This window comes from Mustela erminea, chromosome 4, assembly GCF_009829155.1.
Source record: "Mustela erminea isolate mMusErm1 chromosome 4, mMusErm1.Pri, whole genome shotgun sequence".
NCBI lineage: Eukaryota > Metazoa > Chordata > Mammalia > Carnivora > Mustelidae > Mustela > Mustela erminea.
Genome location: NC_045617.1, coordinates 119,242,490 through 119,260,311, shown reverse-complemented (window position 1 = coordinate 119,260,311; position 17,822 = coordinate 119,242,490). Strand labels below are relative to the sequence as shown.

General features: G+C 55.6%; 3 protein-coding genes across 30 annotated transcripts in view; 2 read left to right on the top strand and 1 right to left on the bottom strand.

The window, feature by feature from the left end:
• Positions 1 to 1,773: 1,773 nt before the first annotated feature.
• Positions 1,774 to 7,272, top strand: PHF1 (PHD finger protein 1). 12 transcript variants are annotated; one of them, XM_032340663.1, is made up of 15 exons: positions 1,779 to 2,364; positions 3,096 to 3,271; positions 3,364 to 3,445; positions 3,556 to 3,651; positions 4,045 to 4,145; positions 4,252 to 4,400; positions 4,600 to 4,695; positions 4,845 to 4,913; positions 5,049 to 5,172; positions 5,287 to 5,354; positions 5,516 to 5,620; positions 5,744 to 5,933; positions 6,023 to 6,117; positions 6,386 to 6,466; positions 6,581 to 6,664. In XM_032340663.1, the coding sequence occupies exons 2-15, from the start codon at positions 3,113 to 3,115 to the stop codon at positions 6,621 to 6,623; spliced, it is 1,458 nt and encodes a 485-aa protein (XP_032196554.1). In that variant the 5' UTR covers positions 1,779 to 2,364; positions 3,096 to 3,112; the 3' UTR covers positions 6,624 to 6,664. The 12 variants fall into 12 exon arrangements, with proteins under 12 accessions (XP_032196553.1, XP_032196558.1, XP_032196554.1 ...); XM_032340658.1 differs by having other exon boundaries at positions 1,782 to 2,364; positions 6,389 to 6,466; positions 6,624 to 7,272; XM_032340657.1 differs by having other exon boundaries at positions 1,786 to 2,364; positions 6,624 to 7,272.
• Positions 7,273 to 7,373: 101 nt separating this feature from the next.
• CUTA (cutA divalent cation tolerance homolog) lies at positions 7,374 to 8,871 on the bottom strand. Its single transcript, XM_032340672.1, is given in 8 exon segments — positions 7,374 to 7,601; positions 7,712 to 7,761; positions 7,890 to 7,935; positions 8,047 to 8,106; positions 8,271 to 8,398; positions 8,400 to 8,444; positions 8,446 to 8,481; positions 8,743 to 8,871. Coding segments are annotated over 8 exon segments (534 nt in total). The 5' UTR covers positions 8,785 to 8,871; the 3' UTR covers positions 7,374 to 7,474.
• Positions 8,872 to 10,529: 1,658 nt separating this feature from the next.
• Positions 10,530 to 17,822, top strand: part of SYNGAP1 (synaptic Ras GTPase activating protein 1) — a 32,101-nt gene continuing 24,808 nt past the window's right edge. For 8 of the 17 annotated variants that reach the window (XR_004285122.1, XM_032340622.1, XM_032340635.1 and 5 more), the window contains exons 1-2: positions 15,093 to 15,184; positions 16,725 to 16,830. Coding sequence is in view for 14 of the 17 variants with exons in the window: in XM_032340622.1 (XP_032196513.1) it covers positions 15,155 to 15,184; positions 16,725 to 16,830 (136 nt within the window). In the remaining 3 variants the exon portion in view is untranslated. Of the gene's footprint in view, positions 10,702 to 11,078; positions 11,212 to 14,485; positions 14,608 to 15,091; positions 15,185 to 16,369; positions 16,619 to 16,724; positions 16,831 to 16,878; positions 17,041 to 17,822 lie in introns of those variants that run through there. The other 9 variants (XM_032340628.1, XM_032340626.1, XM_032340627.1 and 6 more) reach the window with 7 other exon arrangements.

Sequence of the window (17,822 nt, the reverse complement as noted above, 5' to 3'; positions counted from 1 at the left end):
CCCCCCGCCCCTTCAAAACCCTGATTGTTTTTCAGAGTCTTTTTTTTTTTTTTTTTAAGATTTTTTATTTATTTATCAGAGAGAGAGAGGGGGAGAGAGCAAGCACAGGCAGACAGAATGGCAGGCAGAGGCAGGGGGAGAAGCAGGCTCCCTGCTGAGCAAGGAGCCCGATGTGGGACTCGATCCCAGGATGCTGGGATCGTGACCTGAGCCGAAGGCAGCTGCTTAACCAACTGAGCCACCCAGGCGTCCCTGTTTTTCAGAGTCTATAGTCTCTCATGGCTCACTTCCCCTTCCAATTTCCCTCAACTCCCTTCTCCTCTCCATCTCCCCTTGTCCTCCATGCTATTTGTTATGCTCCACAAATAAGTGAAACCATATAATTGACTCTCTCTGCTTGATTTATTTCACTCAGCATAATCTCTTCCAGTCCCGTCCATGTTGCTACAAAAGTTGGGTATTCATTCCCCAGTACTCTTTTTTCTAGATTGATCTTGTACATATCCTGCCTAGACTTGGGATCATTTATATTCCAAGGAGACTTAGTTCTTAAATGAGTGTTATTCATGTTTTGTCTAACTTATTCACCGGTAAGTGGTGGGAGAGCCTGGGGTCTCTGGGCTACGGTATTCTGAAAATGGATACTCCATCTCTCTCTGCTCCTGTGTGTGACTTCTATCCCTTCTCAAGCAGGCCTCTTCACCTCCTGCAGGCCTCTTCACCTCCTCCAGACCTGGTGTGGTTAGTGGGCATAGACCTAACCTTACCTGAGACCAGCCTGAACCTGCCTTTAGAGCCCTTGTTTCAGTATTTTCTGAGGGCAGCCCCAATATTGGGAGTGGGAGACAATCTTGGAGAAAACCGTTATTTTGGTTATTCAGAAAACGTTTTTATCCTGTCTAAACCCTCTGCCCGCAGGTGAACCAGTGTGTTATTGGTACGGCCCAGGCCAACAGGAAATGAAGACAGATCCAGATCCTACATGTGTGTTTCGGGGTGGGGTGGGACGGCTGAGGGATGCTTTGTTGGGGGGGAGGGGCTCTGTGTGACCTGGGTCTATCAAATAAAGAACAGTTTTTTGTTGTTGTTTTTTTTCTTTAAATAAAGGTTTTATTAGCGATGGCCCATATCTGTAAAAATGGAAACTATGGATCTACTCTGCCAAGTATTTGTTTTTTGCAGAGCAAGGGCTTCACCTTTTCTCCCTATGAGGCCATCTCCTGGAATCTCGCCCAAGCCTCCCATACCACCCCCGCCCCCCAGTTGTCTTCCTCAAGGAGATGTGCCGCAGGCCACCCAGCCCCACTCGGGAGCGCTTCTCTCGTGGGTGTGGGAGGGTGGGAACCCGAGCCCAGGGGCGGGGCCGGCGCGCCCTCCCACAAACTGCCGGCTCTTCCTCCCGCCCTTTCCCTGCCTTCCCGTTCGAACCGCCGGGGCCAGCCCGCCCGCTGCCCATTGGCTGGCTCTCGGCGGCGTTACCGCCTCGCTGCTAGCTCTCCCGGCCGGTGCACCCGCTCTGGAAGCGCTGGGCGGGATGCACGCCCGCTGACTCGCTCGCTCCAACCGCTAACGGCCACCGCCCCATAAAGGAGGGGCTCAATCTTCCCAGGTGCCGCGCGCGGGAGGGGTCACGCGTGCGCAGAAGCGCGGCCGTGGTGTGGGGGGGCACTTGCCATGGGGAGGGCGGGGCCGGGGGCAAAGGCGGGAGGAGGGCGGGGCACTCGAGGGAGGAGGGCGGGGCGGGGCGGGGGCGAGGGAAGGGTGAATGGAGGGCGGGGTCGTGAACTGGGGTCGGGGGGCGGGACTTGGAGTGACCATGGAGGTTGGGGGGGCAGTTAACGGATGTGGCATGGGGCGGGGGCCAGGCTGGAGGCCGGCTGCCGGGAAGGGGGGGGATTCCCTCCTGCCCCGAGGGCGGGTCTCCCTCCGAGGAAGGGGCTGCGGGGATTCCCTCTCCCTCTGGGCCTTGACTTCCCACCCGCCCCATACACGGAGAGGCCACCACTCACTCGGCGCCCTCCAGGCCCTTTGGAGGTGAGGGAGGTGGGGTGAGGTGGTGCCCGCCCCCCCCACCGGCTCCTCCTTCCCCCAAGTCCTCCCCTCCCACCACCCTCCCCCCGAGCCGGTTTGTCCCTCCCCTCCACTCCCCTCCTTCCCCCCGCCGCCTCCTCCTGCCGCTGCCGCTGCTTTGGCTGCTGCGTCATACGCCCCAGAGCTGCCGGGACGGAGGGGCTGGGCCTGGGGACCCCCCGGCCCTTGCCTGCCCGCCCTCCGACGCCCAGACGTGCCCTCCCCGCGCGGGGGGTTCGCCTCGGTCTCCCGCGTCTGCCTCTGCCCGGCTCCCGGCGGCCCCAGCTGTCACTGGTAAGGAGGCGGCGGGAGGCGCCCGTGGGGTGGGGGGGTGCAGGGAGCCGGGGGTCGGCGCGCAGGGCGCGGGCGGGAGAGCCTCGCCGCCAAGGCATCTGTTCGCGCTGGGCCGACTCAAGTCCCCTCTCGGACTCGCCGTCATGGGGAGTAGAGACCGGGACTGGGACACGCCCCCCTCCCGGGGCACTCAGGGAAGTTATCTAACCCGGGGGCAGGGAGCCCCGTATTTGAGGGTGACCTGACATAACCTGGCGTCAGGATGATTGTTCTGAATGAGACACGCGGGCCCAGGGAGACAGCCGTTTCTATTCTGGAAAACATTTCCAGAAAAGCTTCCAAAACGCATCTCTGGGTAGCAGAGCACCCCAATTATGATACCTCCAAACTGGAGAAGGTGACAGTTGAAGCTGAATGGTAACCTTTGCTTCTGCAACCATCATTTCTCCAAAACCTCAAGGCCAGGATATAGTACCCCAGGGGAGCTCTGGAAGCTGGGAAACTATAGAGAACTAGGTTGGGGGATGTGGTGGGGGGTGTTAGGGAGAGGAGAGCCAGTCATCAGAGTTGGAAAAGCTGGAGTCAAGAAGCTTGGGAGGGGTGCTGTGTGGTTTCCTATCAAGGTGTCTCAGATGTGGAGACTGGAACCATGGTTACTTGAATCCTTGAGGCAAAGAAAAATGGGGAGTTGCTCAACATTCATAACCTTCTCCCATCCCACTTCTGGCTAGGCCCCCCCCAGGATGCAATGGCACAGCCCCCCCGGCTGAGCCGCTCTGGTGCCCCCCCACTTTGGGACCCAGCCTCCCCTGCTCCCACCTCAGGCCCCAGGCCTCGTCTTTGGGAGGGTCAAGATGTGCTGGCCAGGTGGACGGATGGGCTGCTATACTTGGGGACCATCAAGAAGGTAAGGGATTTGATCTCTGACCTATTATCTTTCCCCCATTCTCCTTATGGAGTTCTGATTCCTGCGTCGTCCCCTGTGCTCATCCATTCCAGGTGGACAGTGCTCGGGAGGTGTGTCTGGTCCAGTTTGAGGATGATTCCCAGTTTCTGGTTCTATGGAAAGACATTAGCCCCGGTGAGACCCTCGAGTCCCAAGCCTGTGCATGCCATGAAAAGCAGAAACCTGGCGTGGGGGATGGAAAGGGGGCTTAAGGATAGGCCCCACAACACTCTGTTCCCTCACAGCTGCCCTCCCCGGGGAGGAACTTCTCTGCTGTGTCTGTCGCTCTGAGACTGTGGGCCCTGGGAACCGGCTGGTCAGCTGTGAGAAGTGTCGCCACGGTGAGAGGGCAGGACACCTGAATGGTCCAGCTTGCTGAGCCTTCCAGGCTGCCTCTCAAGTCTTCCCTCCACCACTGGTCCTTATGCTACCTGTCCTGGCTGAGTCCCCAAGCCACTTGCTCTGGGCCAGTCTCAACTCTATAACCTCACTCCCTTCCAGCACAGGGGGAAACAGCCATGGAATGGGGAGGTGTGAGGTTTATAGACAGAGGGTGGTTTAGATACACCCTTTTCTAACCATAAGACCTCCCCAAACCCTTAGGAGTCTGTCCCCTAACCTGTAAAATAAGGGTAATTCACCCACTACAACCAGATCATGGTCAAGGATGAAATGAGGTGGCTGAGACCCCTCCTGTCCCAGTTGCTAGCACCATCAATATTATTGTTATTCAGCTTATCACCAGGACTGCCACGTTCCAAGGGCCCCGGCTCCTGGAGAAGGAGAGGGCACATCTTGGGTCTGCCGCCAGTGCGTCTTCGCCATTGCCACCAAGGTAAGTCACTTTCCTGTGGGAGCCTCCCATCCACAGCCTCTCCCAAGCCTTTCCGTGCACCCCCCCTGCACCCCTCTGAGGCAGGCTGTCCGTTTCCTGTCTGCAGAGGGGGGGTGCACTGAAGAAGGGCCCCTATGCGCGGGCCATGCTGGGCATGAAGCTGTCACTGCCATACGGACTAAAGGGGCTAGACTGGGACGCTGGACATCTGAGCAACCGGCAGCAGAGCTACTGTTACTGTGGTGGCCCCGGGGAGTGAGTAATGATGGATGGGGGGCAGCGGGGCTTTAGGGAAGGAGGGATGGCAGTGCGGGTAGGGGAAGCCCAGGGAACGAAGGAGGAAGAACAGGATGAGGGGAATGCTGAAGAGGACAGAAGGAGGTGGTGCAGAGGGCATGGGGTGCCTCAGGTGGGGGCAGTGTCTGGAAGTCACGAGGCCTGTGCCACCCCTCAGGTGGAACCTGAAGATGCTGCAGTGCCGGAGCTGCCTGCAGTGGTTCCACGAGGCCTGCACCCAGTGTCTGAGCAAGCCCCTCCTCTACGGGGACAGGTGAGCCAGGAGCGCGGCCTCTGCTCCATTTTCTCCCCAGCCTCTGAAGCTTGACTCCCCTGCGCACCCCGTCCTTGTGAGTCCTCCATAGCCCGGTATGGTCTCCTGGCATAAGGTGTGTTCTCTCCTTCCCTCTCGCCCACTTCCAGGTTCTATGAGTTCGAATGCTGTGTGTGTCGGGGGGGCCCTGAGAAGGTCAGGCGGCTACAGCTTCGCTGGTGAGCTGACATGACCTCAGCATAGGTCCTCTCAGCAGCCCTAGGAGGTCACCCGGTGTGCCCCAGCCTCCCACCTCGGGACCCTCTAGGCTTTTGCAGTGCTGCCACAACCCTGACAACTTAATATTTCTTCAGGGTGGATGTGGCCCATCTTGTCCTCTATCACCTCAGCGTTTGCTGTAAGAAAAAATACTTTGATTTTGACCGTGAGATCCTTCCCTTCACTTCTGAGAATTGGGACAGTTTGCTCCTCGGGGAGGTAAGGGGTGGTGAAACTTTGGGGGGTGAGGGGGGAACACAGAAGTATAAAAAAAGGGGGGGAAGGGAGAGGGACCACTGCTCCCCTGACCCCTTTTGCGCCCCCCTTCCCCAGCTCTCAGACACTCCCAAGGGAGAACGTTCTTCCAAACTCCTCTCTGCTCTCAACAGCCACAAGGACCGGTGAGTTGGAGGGGGGCTCAGAAAGAGAGACAGATACAGAGGCCTGGGAGGAGAGGGGCTGCAGCTCCCCCGGAAGATCATTTTTGAAAAGCACTGAGTAATGGCATAGAGGGGCCCTTTATTACTGCACTGACCCTGTATCATTTCTCTCCTCACCCCAGTTTCATTTCAGGGAGGGAGATTAAGAAGAGGAAATGCTTGTTTGGTCTCCATGCTCGGATCCCTCCCCCTGTGGAGCCTGCTACTGAAGATGGAGCCCCCACCAGGTCACTGGTCCAGGGTGGATGGGGAAATCCTCAGGGTATTAATGGGGGAGGCATACCTATGGAGATGGGGAGGTCTTTGGGGTGTCCGGGAGGGGGCTGGGGGGATAAGGAGGCCTCTTACAGCTTCCCTTCAGGGCAGGGCCCTGGGGGAGGGGTCTCACGTCCCCTGGGGAAGCGCCGGAGGCCGGAGCCAGAGCCCCTGAGGAGGAGGCAGAAGGGGAAAATGGAGGAGCTGGGGCCACCCTCAGCAGTGCGCAATCAGCCCGAGCCCCAGGAGCAAAGGGAGCGGGCTCGTCTGCAGAGGGCACTGCAGGTACAGGGGCAGGGGGATCCCCATGAAGCCAAATGGTGGTGTGGGAAGGAATCAAGGGTTATCTCTTAGTGCTCTGCTCCTTCTTTTAGGCCTCAGTGTCTCCACCACCCCCCAGCCCTAACCAGAGTTACCAGGGCAGCAGCGGCTACAACTTCCGGCCCACAGATGCCCGCTGCCTGCCCAGGTCAGTGTTCCTTCACCCTCCAACCAGTTACGTACCCCTAGAATCTCTCTTCCAATTTTCTACATCCTCTGGACTTTCTTACCCAGAATTATTTTCCATCTCCCCCTTGGCTACTCACTTCTTATCCTAGAGACTTTCAGAACCAATGTCTGATCCCTAATATTCTGGGGCTGGGGATGCCTTGGGGCTGTTTGAGCTCTGCTCTTCTCAGTGGGAGAGGGTCCTCTTCCCCTGCTTCAGGTCCTGACTTTCCCCTCCCCAACCCCAGCAGTCCCATCCGGATGTTCGCTTCCTTCCACCCCTCTGCCAGCACCGCAGGGACCTCTGGGGATGGTGAACCCCCAGACAGGTGAGATTCTTCCCCTTTACCTGTGCCACCCCTCTTCTTCATGTCTGTGCTCTTAGTTCCTCAGTCTCTAACCCGATTTCTTTGTGCCTCTGATCCAAACGTGAGCTCCATTTTAGTCCTTATCTGCATCGGACTCACAACTGCCTTCTCTCCCTAGGTCACCCCTGGAACTTCACATTGGTTTCCCCACAGACATCCCTAAAAGTGCCCCCCACTCGATGACTGCCTCATCGTCCTCAGTCCCAGTCCCCTCCCCAGGTCTTCCTAGACGCTCAGCACCCCCTTCTCCCCTGTGCCGTAGTTTGTCTCCTGGGACTGGGGGAGGAGTCCGAGGTGGGGTTGGCTACCTGTCCCGAGGGGACCCTGTCCGGGTCCTTGCTCGGAGAGTACGGCCTGATGGTTCTGTGCAGTACCTGGTTGAGTGGGGAGGTGGGGGCATCTTCTAAACAACCTGCCTCTGCCTACCTCCCCATTCACACACACCGGCACTTTCATACCCTGACCTCTGACCTCACCTACAGCTGGGATGTACCTGGGGAGGTGCGGGGGGTAGTTCTCCCTACTGCCCAGGCTGGAATCCAGGTGGGAGTTTGGGGAAGAGGCTCTCTCTTCTCTACTCCCTTCCCGATTCCTGACCCTTCCCCCATCCCTCTTCCCATTTCCTTTGATGTTATTTTGTTACAGCTTTTTAAATATTTTTTAAAATTATTTAACCCCTGGGGATGGAGACTGAGGAGGGAGGGGGGATGATAAGGATCCCGGACTCTGTATGATTGAAATAAAGGTAAATAAACAGATCTAGCAGCCCCTGGGTCATTCTGGAAGATGAGAACACAGCGACTAGCGCACTTTTAGTCTTCCCAACCAAATTCACACACCTGACAAGGAAAAAGGAAAAAGGCAAAAGGCAGAGAAAACCAAAGACAGGATTTATTAGGGGCCCAGTCATCTCCTGGAAGTTAAAGGGCATGAAGTATACAAGGAAAACAATGGCATAAACAGGGTTTCTCATGGTAGGACTGTGCTGGAGTCTGAAACAGACTCTGTAACCTGGCGTACCCAGTGCAGGTATGGGGAGTTTCCCTGCTCCACAGGCAATGCAATCACCTCAGCCACTTCGTAAGGGTGCACAGAACTGTGAAAACATGGGGGGCAGGGATCACTCAAAGATCTACCTAAAGGAGCCCACCCCCGAGACTGCCCAGCAAGTGCCACCCTCACCACTACCCACGTCCAAGTTCTCACCGAACAAAATCTGTCAAAGCGGGAACCAAGGAACTTTGGGTTTTAATCATCTGTGAGGCAAAATACAAACACGACTGAATCAAGGAATGGGGCTGATTTCAGGATCTCAGGTGAGGGAATGGGGTCGGGGTCAGGGTCAGGGAATCCAGTTTTCACTGGATGGGGAAATGTTCCTCACCATCAGCACCTCATTGTCCTCCTCAATCTTTCCTTTCCACTCATAGCTGAAAAGGTCAGGGAAAGAGTGTTGAGGGAGCAAAGATTGCCCTCAAGGAAAAGCACTGCCAATCAGCCCCTAGAGTTAGGCTAACCCCCCAACTCCTATAAGGACTCACATGGATGTAATCTGAGGGATGAGGTTAACGCAGGCTGCCAGGCGCTTCTCCACCACAGCCCTGAAGGAGAAGAGAGAGCCCCAGTCAGAACGCCCCACGACCCGGATTTTTGCACTGGCAGCCCAGAAGCACGGTTCCAAAGCCTGAGGTCAGGCAGGAAGCTGCTGCACTCTTCTCTCCCACCCGCAACTCGCTCCTTCCTCGCTCCACACCGAGGTCCCCACCTGGCGATCTCCTTGGCGACCTTCTCGTTGGGGCAGGTGACAAAGGCTGCAGAGACCGAGCCGGGAACATAGCCGGAGCTCGAGGCGGGCGGGGGCTGGGACGGGGGGCTGCCTGAAGCCATGGACAAACAGAGCTCGGGGGAGCAAGAGAAGGCGGGAGGCCACAGGCAGCAGGCGCCGGCATCCAAAGAAGCGACAGGAGCAGAGCGGCCTGGGAGCACGAAATGAACAGGGTGTCACCCCACAAATATCCGAGGAAATTGCATCTCGGGAACCCTTGACTTGGATACACAGGCTCTGCCTTCCCTCTTCTGCACCCCGAAAGAAAAGGTCCCTGAAGCTGGGGAGAGAAACTTGAGAAATTAAGGCAGACTCGGCCTCCACTCCCTCCTCAGGAGCCAACCTCTAAGATTTGGGGTGAGGGTGGTGGTCGAGGCTTCGAGGACCGGAAGGGACGGGGCCGGTCACTCACCCCTCCGCCGAGCAGGATTGCGGGAGCCCGCCCCCCCCTCATGCAGCCTATGCTGGTTGAGGAGGGTTGAATATCAACAACCGCACGTAACGCCGCGAAGGGACCCCAAGCCCAGGAAGAGCGGCCTCTTCTTACCTGGGTCGCACCCACGTGATAAGAAAACAGGGCACACCACGTGACAGTAGAAGCCCGCCCGAACTTCCAGAGCCAGCCAATCCTGGCCCACACGTGGCCCACCTTGCCCCACCTCCCTTCGGGGGAGGAGCAAAAGGGAATTTGGCCAATCGAGGGCCGGTTCTGCAGTCGTGCACGGAAATGGCGCGCTCGTTTCCGTGTAAAGCGGAAACGGCCAATGGCAGGCTGAGGAGAGCCGCAGTGGCGTTCCACTGTCACGTGAGGGAGCGGGTCTCTCTCAGGCGGCTGTCCCTCAATGGGCTGCGCGAAGAGGCCAATCGCAGGCCAGTCCCGCAGGCCACGTGATGAGAGAGCTGGCGCTAGAAAGGGGGGCTGGAGACCCCGCCGACTCGATGCGTCAGGTTGTGGAGTGGGGAGATAATCCTTAAACCCCAGAATGTGCCAAGTTACAGCCCTTAAACTGTTTCTGAGGCCTTAAGGAGTGGCAGGGTCTGAGAAGATTGAACCTCAAGGGGTGAAGAGAGCGCCCCCTGCCTCTTTGGTTAGGAGTAACATATGCCTAGGTTGGGTAATGAACCATAATCTGAGAAACCAGCTGTCCCTGTACAGGGGATAGGATAATGGTTAGGCAGGGATGGGCACGGCGACACGATGGCTAGTTGGGAAAGATGCATTTTAAAAGGACAGAATGAGCCCTGCAGATGGGATAGAGGGTGATGAAAATGGGGCTGAGGGCAATTCAGCCTTCTTAACTGAAACCCCCAAAGGTTGAGACAGACTGGTGAATGGGTGGGGGGTGAGAAGGGGAGAAAGAGGGCTTCAGGTTGGGGATATGGAGGACTCCAGGAAGTAGTGATGGTCCTTTTGTCCTTACCCCTCTCCTATTTAATTCTCTAGGAGTGGTATACCTCTGAAATCTTGGGTCTCCTTCCCTTAACCCATCCCCCTAGGAGCCGGGACCTGTCCTACATAACTTCCCTGGGGCCCAAGCACATCCAGTGACCAAAAAATGGAGAGAGGGGCCAATGAGAGGAGAGAAAGGTGGGAGGAGGCAGCAGAGAAAAGGCTCTTGCCACTCCCCTCCCAGTATTCCCCGTCCTTTCAATGTTTGGGGGTCTCCAGTCTGCTGGTGGGTGTAGCTGGGCCTTTATAAGAGTTCTCTCATACCTGTGTCTCCGGGGATGGGGTCTCCTGAGATCTATCTGTCTTTGGGTTTGGGTTTGTTTTTGAGCTAGATCTCTGTAGGGCCTTTCAGTATTTGCAGTGGATCTTTCTCGGGACTAAGTTTCCTTTTTGTTTGGGGAATATCTGTTTCTGGACTCGATCACTCTCTGCGGTCTTTCAGACTCTTCTTCATGAGTTCGGGGTCTCTGCATTCTGTATCTCTGAGCTGCATGAGTGTCTGTCCCTCTCTCTCTCCCTTCACCCCACGCTCAGCCCCCAGGTCTGGAGTTTATCTCTTGAGTTATCAGTCTCTGAATCTGCAGTTTCTCTTCTCTGAGATATGAATCTGGGGTCTGGTATCTCTCTCTGGATCTTAATCCTCTAAGAGCTAATTCTAGGTCTGGGTTTTTTTCTGAATCTGGATCTCACCTTTTTCTTTGACTCTAGGTGTTTGATCTTGTTCCTGAAAACCACCACCTGATTCTGGAGTCCAAGGTTTCTGTAGCTGTGGAGAACCGTTTTGAAACTGGACACTCATATTTTGACCTCTGACCCTTCTCTCAATAGGGGATCTGGGATTTTTTTTTTTTTCTTGAGATTGGGGTCTCTTTTCTCGAGATTTTGAGTTTGTGCCTCAGATTAACACCCTGCCCCCCGGAGGTGGGTAGCAAGGCATCTTTCCCTGTGGGTCTGGGGTCTCTCTGTCTCAGCATCTGAGGTCTACATTTTCAGAACTGCACTCTCTCTCATTCTGGTGTGTTTTTGAGGCAGGGGTCTCTTTCCCTGATTCTCACTGTGTAGGGGTGGGGGGGTGCAGAGTCTCTCTCTCCTCCTCCTCCTGCTCTCTCTTCTGTCGCTCGCTCCCCGCCCCCCCTCTCTCTCTCTCTCTCTCTCTCTCTCTCCTCCCGCTGCCGCTGCTGCCGTTGGCTCCTATTCTCCTCCTCCTCCTCCTCTCTCCTCCTCTCCGCTCCTCTCCGCTCCTCTCTCCTCCTCTCTCCTCCTCCTCCTCCTCCACCTCCTCCTCCTTCTCCCCTCTCTCTCCCCCTCTTTCTCTCTTCTCTTTCTCCCCCGTCCCCCCCCCCGCCCCCTCCCCCCCAGGCCTGATGAGCAGGTCTCGCGCCTCCATCCATCGGGGGAGCATCCCCGCGATGTCCTATGCCCCCTTCAGAGGTACGGTGGGGAGGGGAGGGGGAGGGGCCAGTTGGGGGGGGGCAAGAGGGGAGGGGCAGGGGGCGGGGGGGGGGGAGCAGAGCCAGGGCCAGGGAGGGGAGCAGCTGAAATGGAGGGAGAGAGAGGAGGACCGGGAAGGCAGGGATGGGAGCAATGGGGAAGGAGGGATTGGAGGCCAGAGGATAGGGGTAGATAGGGGCCGGAGGGGCCAGGAAACAGGCTTAGAAGGGGGCGGAGGGCAAAATGATGAAGGGGAAGAGATTGCCAGAAGGGGTGGGATGATAGAGGGAAAGGTTTGGGGGAAGAGCTGCAGAAATAATTTGGAGGTGGGAGCTGAGAGATGAGGAAAATATTAAGGAAATAGACGGACAGTCTTAGGAAAGGGGCTAGGAGAGGGAAATGAAAACATAGGGGTGAAAGGAGAAGCAAAGAAGATGGGGGTAGAATACGGTGAAGGGGCCCAGAGAATGGTAGGGGGTTGAAAAAGAGAGGAGGATGGAGGGAGAGAAGAAGGGGCCAGATGGAGAGAGAGGGAGGCAGTGGGGGGTGGGGGGATGGAGGGTCCAGATGGAGGGAAGAGAGGAGAGAGGGAATGGGCTGGGGGAGGAGAGACCAGGGCAGGGGGAGGGCCAAAATTATGTGTGTGTTTATTGAGGGGGGAGGGGGCAACAGAAGTAAGATTGAGTGATGGAAGTAGAGGGCAGGTTAGGACCCTACCCCAGACTCTGACCCTCCTTAAGGCTTTTGACCAGTGAAATGGAACCCCTGGGGTCCTATCTGCCCCCTTCACTTCACCACTTGTTACCCCCTCCCCACCTCCAATCCCTATTACCATTCCCCCTCCCTCCTCTGGTGTCCATCACCTATATCTTTCCCCCATATGGTGTCCGTTCCTTATATGAGTCCCCCTTCTGTCCTTCTCTTGTATCAGTCCTTTCTCTGGTCCATTCTCTCTCCCTCTCTTCTGTCTGGTAGCTCCCGTATATCTCTACCACTTCTTCACCTGTCCTTCATGACCCCCTTGTCCTAGTACCCCTGTTAGGTATACCTCATTTCTTCTGCCCCGTGTCCACTTGGGCTCTTCTGGTATATTTCCTTGTCCCTAGGGATTTACTCTTCTTTCTCCCTTCTTTTCTCTTGATCCGTCCCTATGATTTGTCCCCTAGCCCATCCTCTGTCCCTACCCCATTCCCTGCCTTGTCGCTGCAAGTCTCTGCCTACCCACTTTCCCCTAATACCTCAGCTCTTTACCACCCAGTCCTCTTTTCTCATCTCCTCTACTTCCTGGGGTGTTGGAGACTTGGGTGCAAAGATGCAGGTTTTGATGGTTGGAACAGGACCTAGAAGACCTCATCTGAGCCCTGTGGGACTTCTTATCCTAGTAAATTTTTCCCTTTTCTCAGCTGTGTTAGTCTGTCTCTTGCATCTGCTCCCGGAATCATCCTTACTTAAGTCTAGACAGTGTGTGTGTGTATGGGGGGGGGGTTCCAGAGTTGCTTCTAAGCTGAGTTCCCTGGGGCCTTCCCTGCTCCCAGGAGGAAGGTGTCCCCTGACCTCTAACCTGCCACCCTGTGGCCACAGGCTGAACCAGCCCCTCCCAGAAAGATCATATGGATCAACGGCTTTCTCCTCCGGGAGTCCTCAGAGCCTGAGTGCTTTGCCTGCAGCGTGTGCAGCCTCAGAGCCTAGGGGGGACTGGTGATCTCTGTATCTAGAGGGTTTCGGATAGACTCTCTGAGATAGCTTTGAGATAGTGAAAGTCTCAAAGTATTGGGATTTCTAAATAAATGTATTCTAGGGGTTCATCTCTGACTCTGATCTGCAGGTTGGGTAAATTTGAAGAACACATTCATAGAAATGGGCTAGATTTTTCAAAAACTTTTCTACTCAGGTAATCAGTTAGAATGGAGCTTAATGACCAGTTCTTTTCCTTCATGATACCCATGATGAATTATCTTGTAAAGGTGACAGAATTTGATTTTTCTTCCTCTAAAGTCTTTCTCACGGTGATACCTTAAACCTATTTTCTCTCACTTTGAGGTCTCCAATTTGATTTCTTTCTTACTTCCATAGTGCCTCTTCCCTGTGTCCCTTTGATGGTATATGGCATTGGGATTTAAAGGAGAGACAGTGTGCAGAGATAAGGGTGAGGGAAAGAACAGCTTAGTTGGGTAAGATGCCCCTGGGGCATCTCTGAGTATGGGCAATGCTTAGTCTACTGTTTGTTCCCCACCCCCAGCTTGAAATTTTGGAGGCCCCCTCTCTGTCCCAGGCCTGGATTTTCCATTCTTCCTTTCCCCATTTCTTCCTCAAGCTCCTCACTGTACCTTGGAGAGTTTCCTCACCGGTGGAGTTGGCTTCCATCCTGTCCTTGGAGACTAGGAGAAGTAAGGGGTCGTTATGGAATCTTTGATCTCTGGGCATGGAGTGGGAAAAGAGATCAATTCAATCTCTGTTCATTCGAACGAAGGCATGTTTCCTGCCTCCTCACTCTCTAGCCCCTCCCAAAACCAGATGTTGGCAAGACCTATCCTCCCCCTACCACCAGAAGAACCAGAATTTTCCCAGAGTTGAGCGGGGCTGGGCTAGAGGAGGAGGGAGCTGAGAATAGAGGAGAGGCAGGAGGAGAGGCCCTCTCCTGTCCCAGACTTTGTGAACTGGTAAGCTCCCTCACATCTTCTCTTTTCCAGATGTTTAGCTTTCAGAATTTCATGCCCAAATGTTCCTATACCCCTGGCGCCATTCTTCTTTCCCACAGCTGTGTAGCTTTCTCCTCTCACTGTCTTATAGCTGGGGGAGCCACCTTCCCTCCAAGTCCTTGTCTTCTGTGGTTTTTTGGGTGCCCTCCCTCTTCCCAGGCCCCCTGCCACCACCATTCTATGTGCTTCTCTTCTGCCAGTTCTGCTGCACCCTCCATCTTTTCATTTTTTGGGTGTGGAGAGCACCACCACCTTTCTCTGCCTCTCAATGTGTATGTACCCTTTCTGTCATGATATAATTCCCCTCCCTGAACCGCCCCTCTATATTTTTTTCCTGCAGTCTACAGAGCCCCCATGTGATGTGATTTCCCCTCCCCTCTCTCCTCCCAGATATATAGGCTTGTCTTCTGTTCCCTTAAATAAGTTACCATGTGCCTCACCCCCATCTGTGATCTCCAAGGTGGGTGGGGTCTTATTCTCTTACTTTGTGGACTCTCTTCTTGCCATTTTGGGCCTCTGTCTCCTAAGTGCATAGAACCTCCCTTACCATTTCTGTGTGTCTCTGTCCCCCCCAGATGTACGGGGACCCCCTATGCACCGAACCCAATACGTTCATTCCCCATATGATCGTCCTGGTTGGAACCCACGGTTCTGCATCATCTCGGGGAACCAGCTTCTCATGCTGGATGAGGACGAGGTGAGCAGAGTGGGAAGGTTGGGGAGACTTCTGGGTAGCATGGGAGAATGTGGAAAGAAAGATGAGGAAAATCCTCATTAGTGAAGGGGTGAGAGGTACAGAGAAGGCAAAGGAGAGAGAAACATTTGCAAGTGGTCTGAGGAGGGTGGCCATTGAGGTTTCGGTTGGGGTGTGCAAAAGGGTAAACATTCTGTCACCTTCGCTGGGGGATCTTTCTGGGCCCATAGTGTTGGGAGGAGATGTGGTTCTGAAGACTTGGCGGTGCCTCCTGTTGTGGCCCTGCCCATATTGTCTGATAGGTTAGGATGGGAAAGGGAAGCTGAAGGGCTTGGAGAAGGGGTGGCAGGAAATGGGCATTGCTTTGGAGGGATCACCTCCCAAGTGGTCCTCGGGAACCCTCTCCTGTTCTTCCCCCATGCCAGCAAGACCCATCACTCATCACTCCCAGGCCTGCCCCTTTCGTGAGTGGGAACTGAGGGAAACCGGGACCAGGAAAGGGCCAGAAGGTCCTAGGAGAGATGACAGAAGTCAGTGGATCTTGGTGTGGATGGTGATGAAGACTGGGAAGGTGCCCAAGGTCAGGGTTTGGAGAGACCAGGAGAGCTTTCACCAAGAACATCAACCAGGAAAAGATATAAGGAAGGAGATGCCTGGGGAATCAGGGGAACTGAGAGTAGGGGACATTTTCTAAAGCAGTAGGAGTGGGAGAGGGACAGGGACTAGCCAGTGTGTGGGAAGTGGGGACCAAGTAGGGCCATTAGAGCCAAGAAAGTATGGGTTCTAACTGGGCACGGGGTCAGCAGTGGAGGACCCATCAGAAGAAACGATACAGATATGAAAGATAGAGGCCCAGAGGTATGCTTTAGCGAGTGGGGGGGATTTGGGAGACCAGCGTTAGAGAGTGATAGGTAGCCTTGGAGACCAGTGAGGTGGTGAGAGGTGTTCCTGACACTGTTGGGAGGGTGTGTGTGAGGCAGGGGTAGAACTGGTTGGGGTTAACCAGGGTCTGGAGGGACCTGAGGGTCAAGGGAGAGTGTGGAGAAGCTGGCTAGAGCTTCCAGGTCACAGGGTGAAGTCCAGGTGTCTAGGGGAGGATATGATGACTTTAAAGGAAAAGGTGGTTTGGGAGTCCAAGTTTTAGGCATTGGCCATTTGAGTGATTTACTAGTGGCCGCCAGTCTTGATTAGGTTGGGGTCTGTAGGATCAGTGAGGGGAACTGGAACCAATAAGAGTGGGGACTGTGGTGAGGATTGAGAGGGTGGGATAACAAAGGAATGACAGAGCTGGGCAAAAGTCCAGGGGAGGTGGCCAGCAAGCTGAGGGGCAACTGAGTGGCTAGAGTCTGGAGTGGGAAGGGTGTGGGAGGGGATGTATAGATGAGCAGTGTGTAGGGCCACAGGGGGCTGGAAGTAGGTGGATTGTGGACCTGGAGCTAGGGACTAGCAAGGTGGGGTGGTTCTTGTAGGGGTGGAGAAGATTGGAGGATTGGAGCTGGGGATGAGGCTCAGGAAGAGGGAATGTATCAAGAGAAGGAGGCTAGTGAAAGGTTGAGCAGGGGCCAAGGGAAGGAGATGAAGGGTGGGGGAAGGTGACCAGGCCCTTTGAGCGGGGCGGGGAGGTTGGGTCCCAGTCTGGCCGAAAGCCGGGCCGTGGGAGGGAGACAAGCTGTAGATCCTGATTATAAATGCAGCTTCTGCTACCCCCCGTGACAGGCACGGAGGGAGGGAAGGTGGTGAGGGAGGTGGGAGGTTGGGAGGAAAGCGGGGAGAATGGAGGAACTGAAGGTCAAGGGGAAAAGGGATTACCAGAGTAGCAGACTCCTGCGGGGTTGCGGGAAGAGCTGAGTCGGGTTTGGGAGAATTTCCCGGAGGGTGTTTCAAAAGAAATGAAGGGAGGAAAGAGGAGGATGGGACGGGAGAGAAAGGAGGGAGAGAGACTTGGAGAGAGAGGGGAAAGAGAAACCGACTCATCCCGAGATGCTTAAAGAGCGTGCAGGAGCAGGGGCCGAAGGTGGGCAGGCCCAGTGGAGAGGGAGGTTCATCCTTCCGTGGTGGGGGAGGGAAAGAGGAGGGACGGCCTGGGCCGGTGAGGTCTGACACACCCCCGCATCCCCTAGATACACCCCCTTCTGATCCGGGACCGGCGGAGCGAGTCCAGTCGCAACAAACTGCTGAGACGCACGGTCTCCGTGCCGGTGGAGGGGCGGCCCCACGGCGAGCATGGTACGGCGGCCGAGCAGGCTCTCGTGCGCCGGACAGTGACGGGGAGAGGGCTGAAGGTGGACGGGACTGCAGGGGAGGGGGGGAGTCGGGGAAATGAGGGAGCTGTCAGGGGGTGGGAGGAGGAGGAGACACGGTCTCTCATCCTGCGAGTGGGAGCCTGGAAGGAGAAGGCGCCCTCCTCTGGGATCTGGAGCGGGACTGGGGCTGTGGGTGAGAGGCCCCAGTGGTCTTTGCTGTGTTTCGCTCTCTTTTTGCTCTCCAGCAGCGAAGTTTGCCTGTTTTCCTGGTGCTTGTAAAAATAGTCTCCTTAGATCTTTAGCTTCCTGTCCGAGCGCTCCTGCCCCTGCCCCTCCCAGCCCTTGGTCTGGGATCGTGGAGAGAACGACCTAGTTCCTGCCCGCCCCCAGACCACTGCCCCACCCCCCACGCTCCTGTTTCCTTTTCCAGACCTTCTGGCCTGTGGGCCCTCCCTCTTTTATTGCCCCCCTTTTCTCTTCAACTGCTTCTATTTTCTGCAGTAATGTCACCCCCTTTCTCTTTTCTCTCCCGATTTCTCTTATTTTCTCCATCCCTCTTGATTCCTCTGTCGCTCCCCTCTGCTCCCGGTGGAACTTCATCAGACCCCCATCATCTCCTTTCTGTCTGTCTGTAGAGCTATCTGCTCAGTCTGTCTCCAACTCTCTCCCTCTCTCCATCTGTCTCTTCCCCTCCCTCCCTCTTTCTGCCCCCCCCTCCACCCCCCTCTTTAGTCATTTAAAAAAAGATTTTTGTCTTCCTGAGAAGTTCGCTTAAAAGGTTTCCATGGGAACAGTGAGGGGAGATGAAGGCAGAGAACAGAGATCTGCAGCCAAGGTGCAGAGAGACACCCTCAGCCCCTAGAAACCCCTTATCACTGCCCCCTACCACTGCATTTCCCTTCCAGGACTAGGGATCCAGTTCCTCCATCCCCCCAACCCCTGGTGACCCATTCTTCCACCAGCAGCCCCTTCCCT

Coding starts and splice junctions, on each gene's coding strand:
- PHF1 (XM_032340656.1), top strand. CDS start 3,113: ATGGCACAGCCCCCCCGGCTGAGCCGCTCTGGTGCCCCCCCACTTTGG. Junction 4,914..5,048: donor AGGCGGCTACAGCTTCGCTG/GTGAGCTGACAT, acceptor ATATTTCTTCAG/GGTGGATGTGGCCCATCTTG. Junction 5,173..5,286: donor ACAGTTTGCTCCTCGGGGAG/GTAAGGGGTGGT, acceptor CCCCTTCCCCAG/CTCTCAGACACTCCCAAGGG.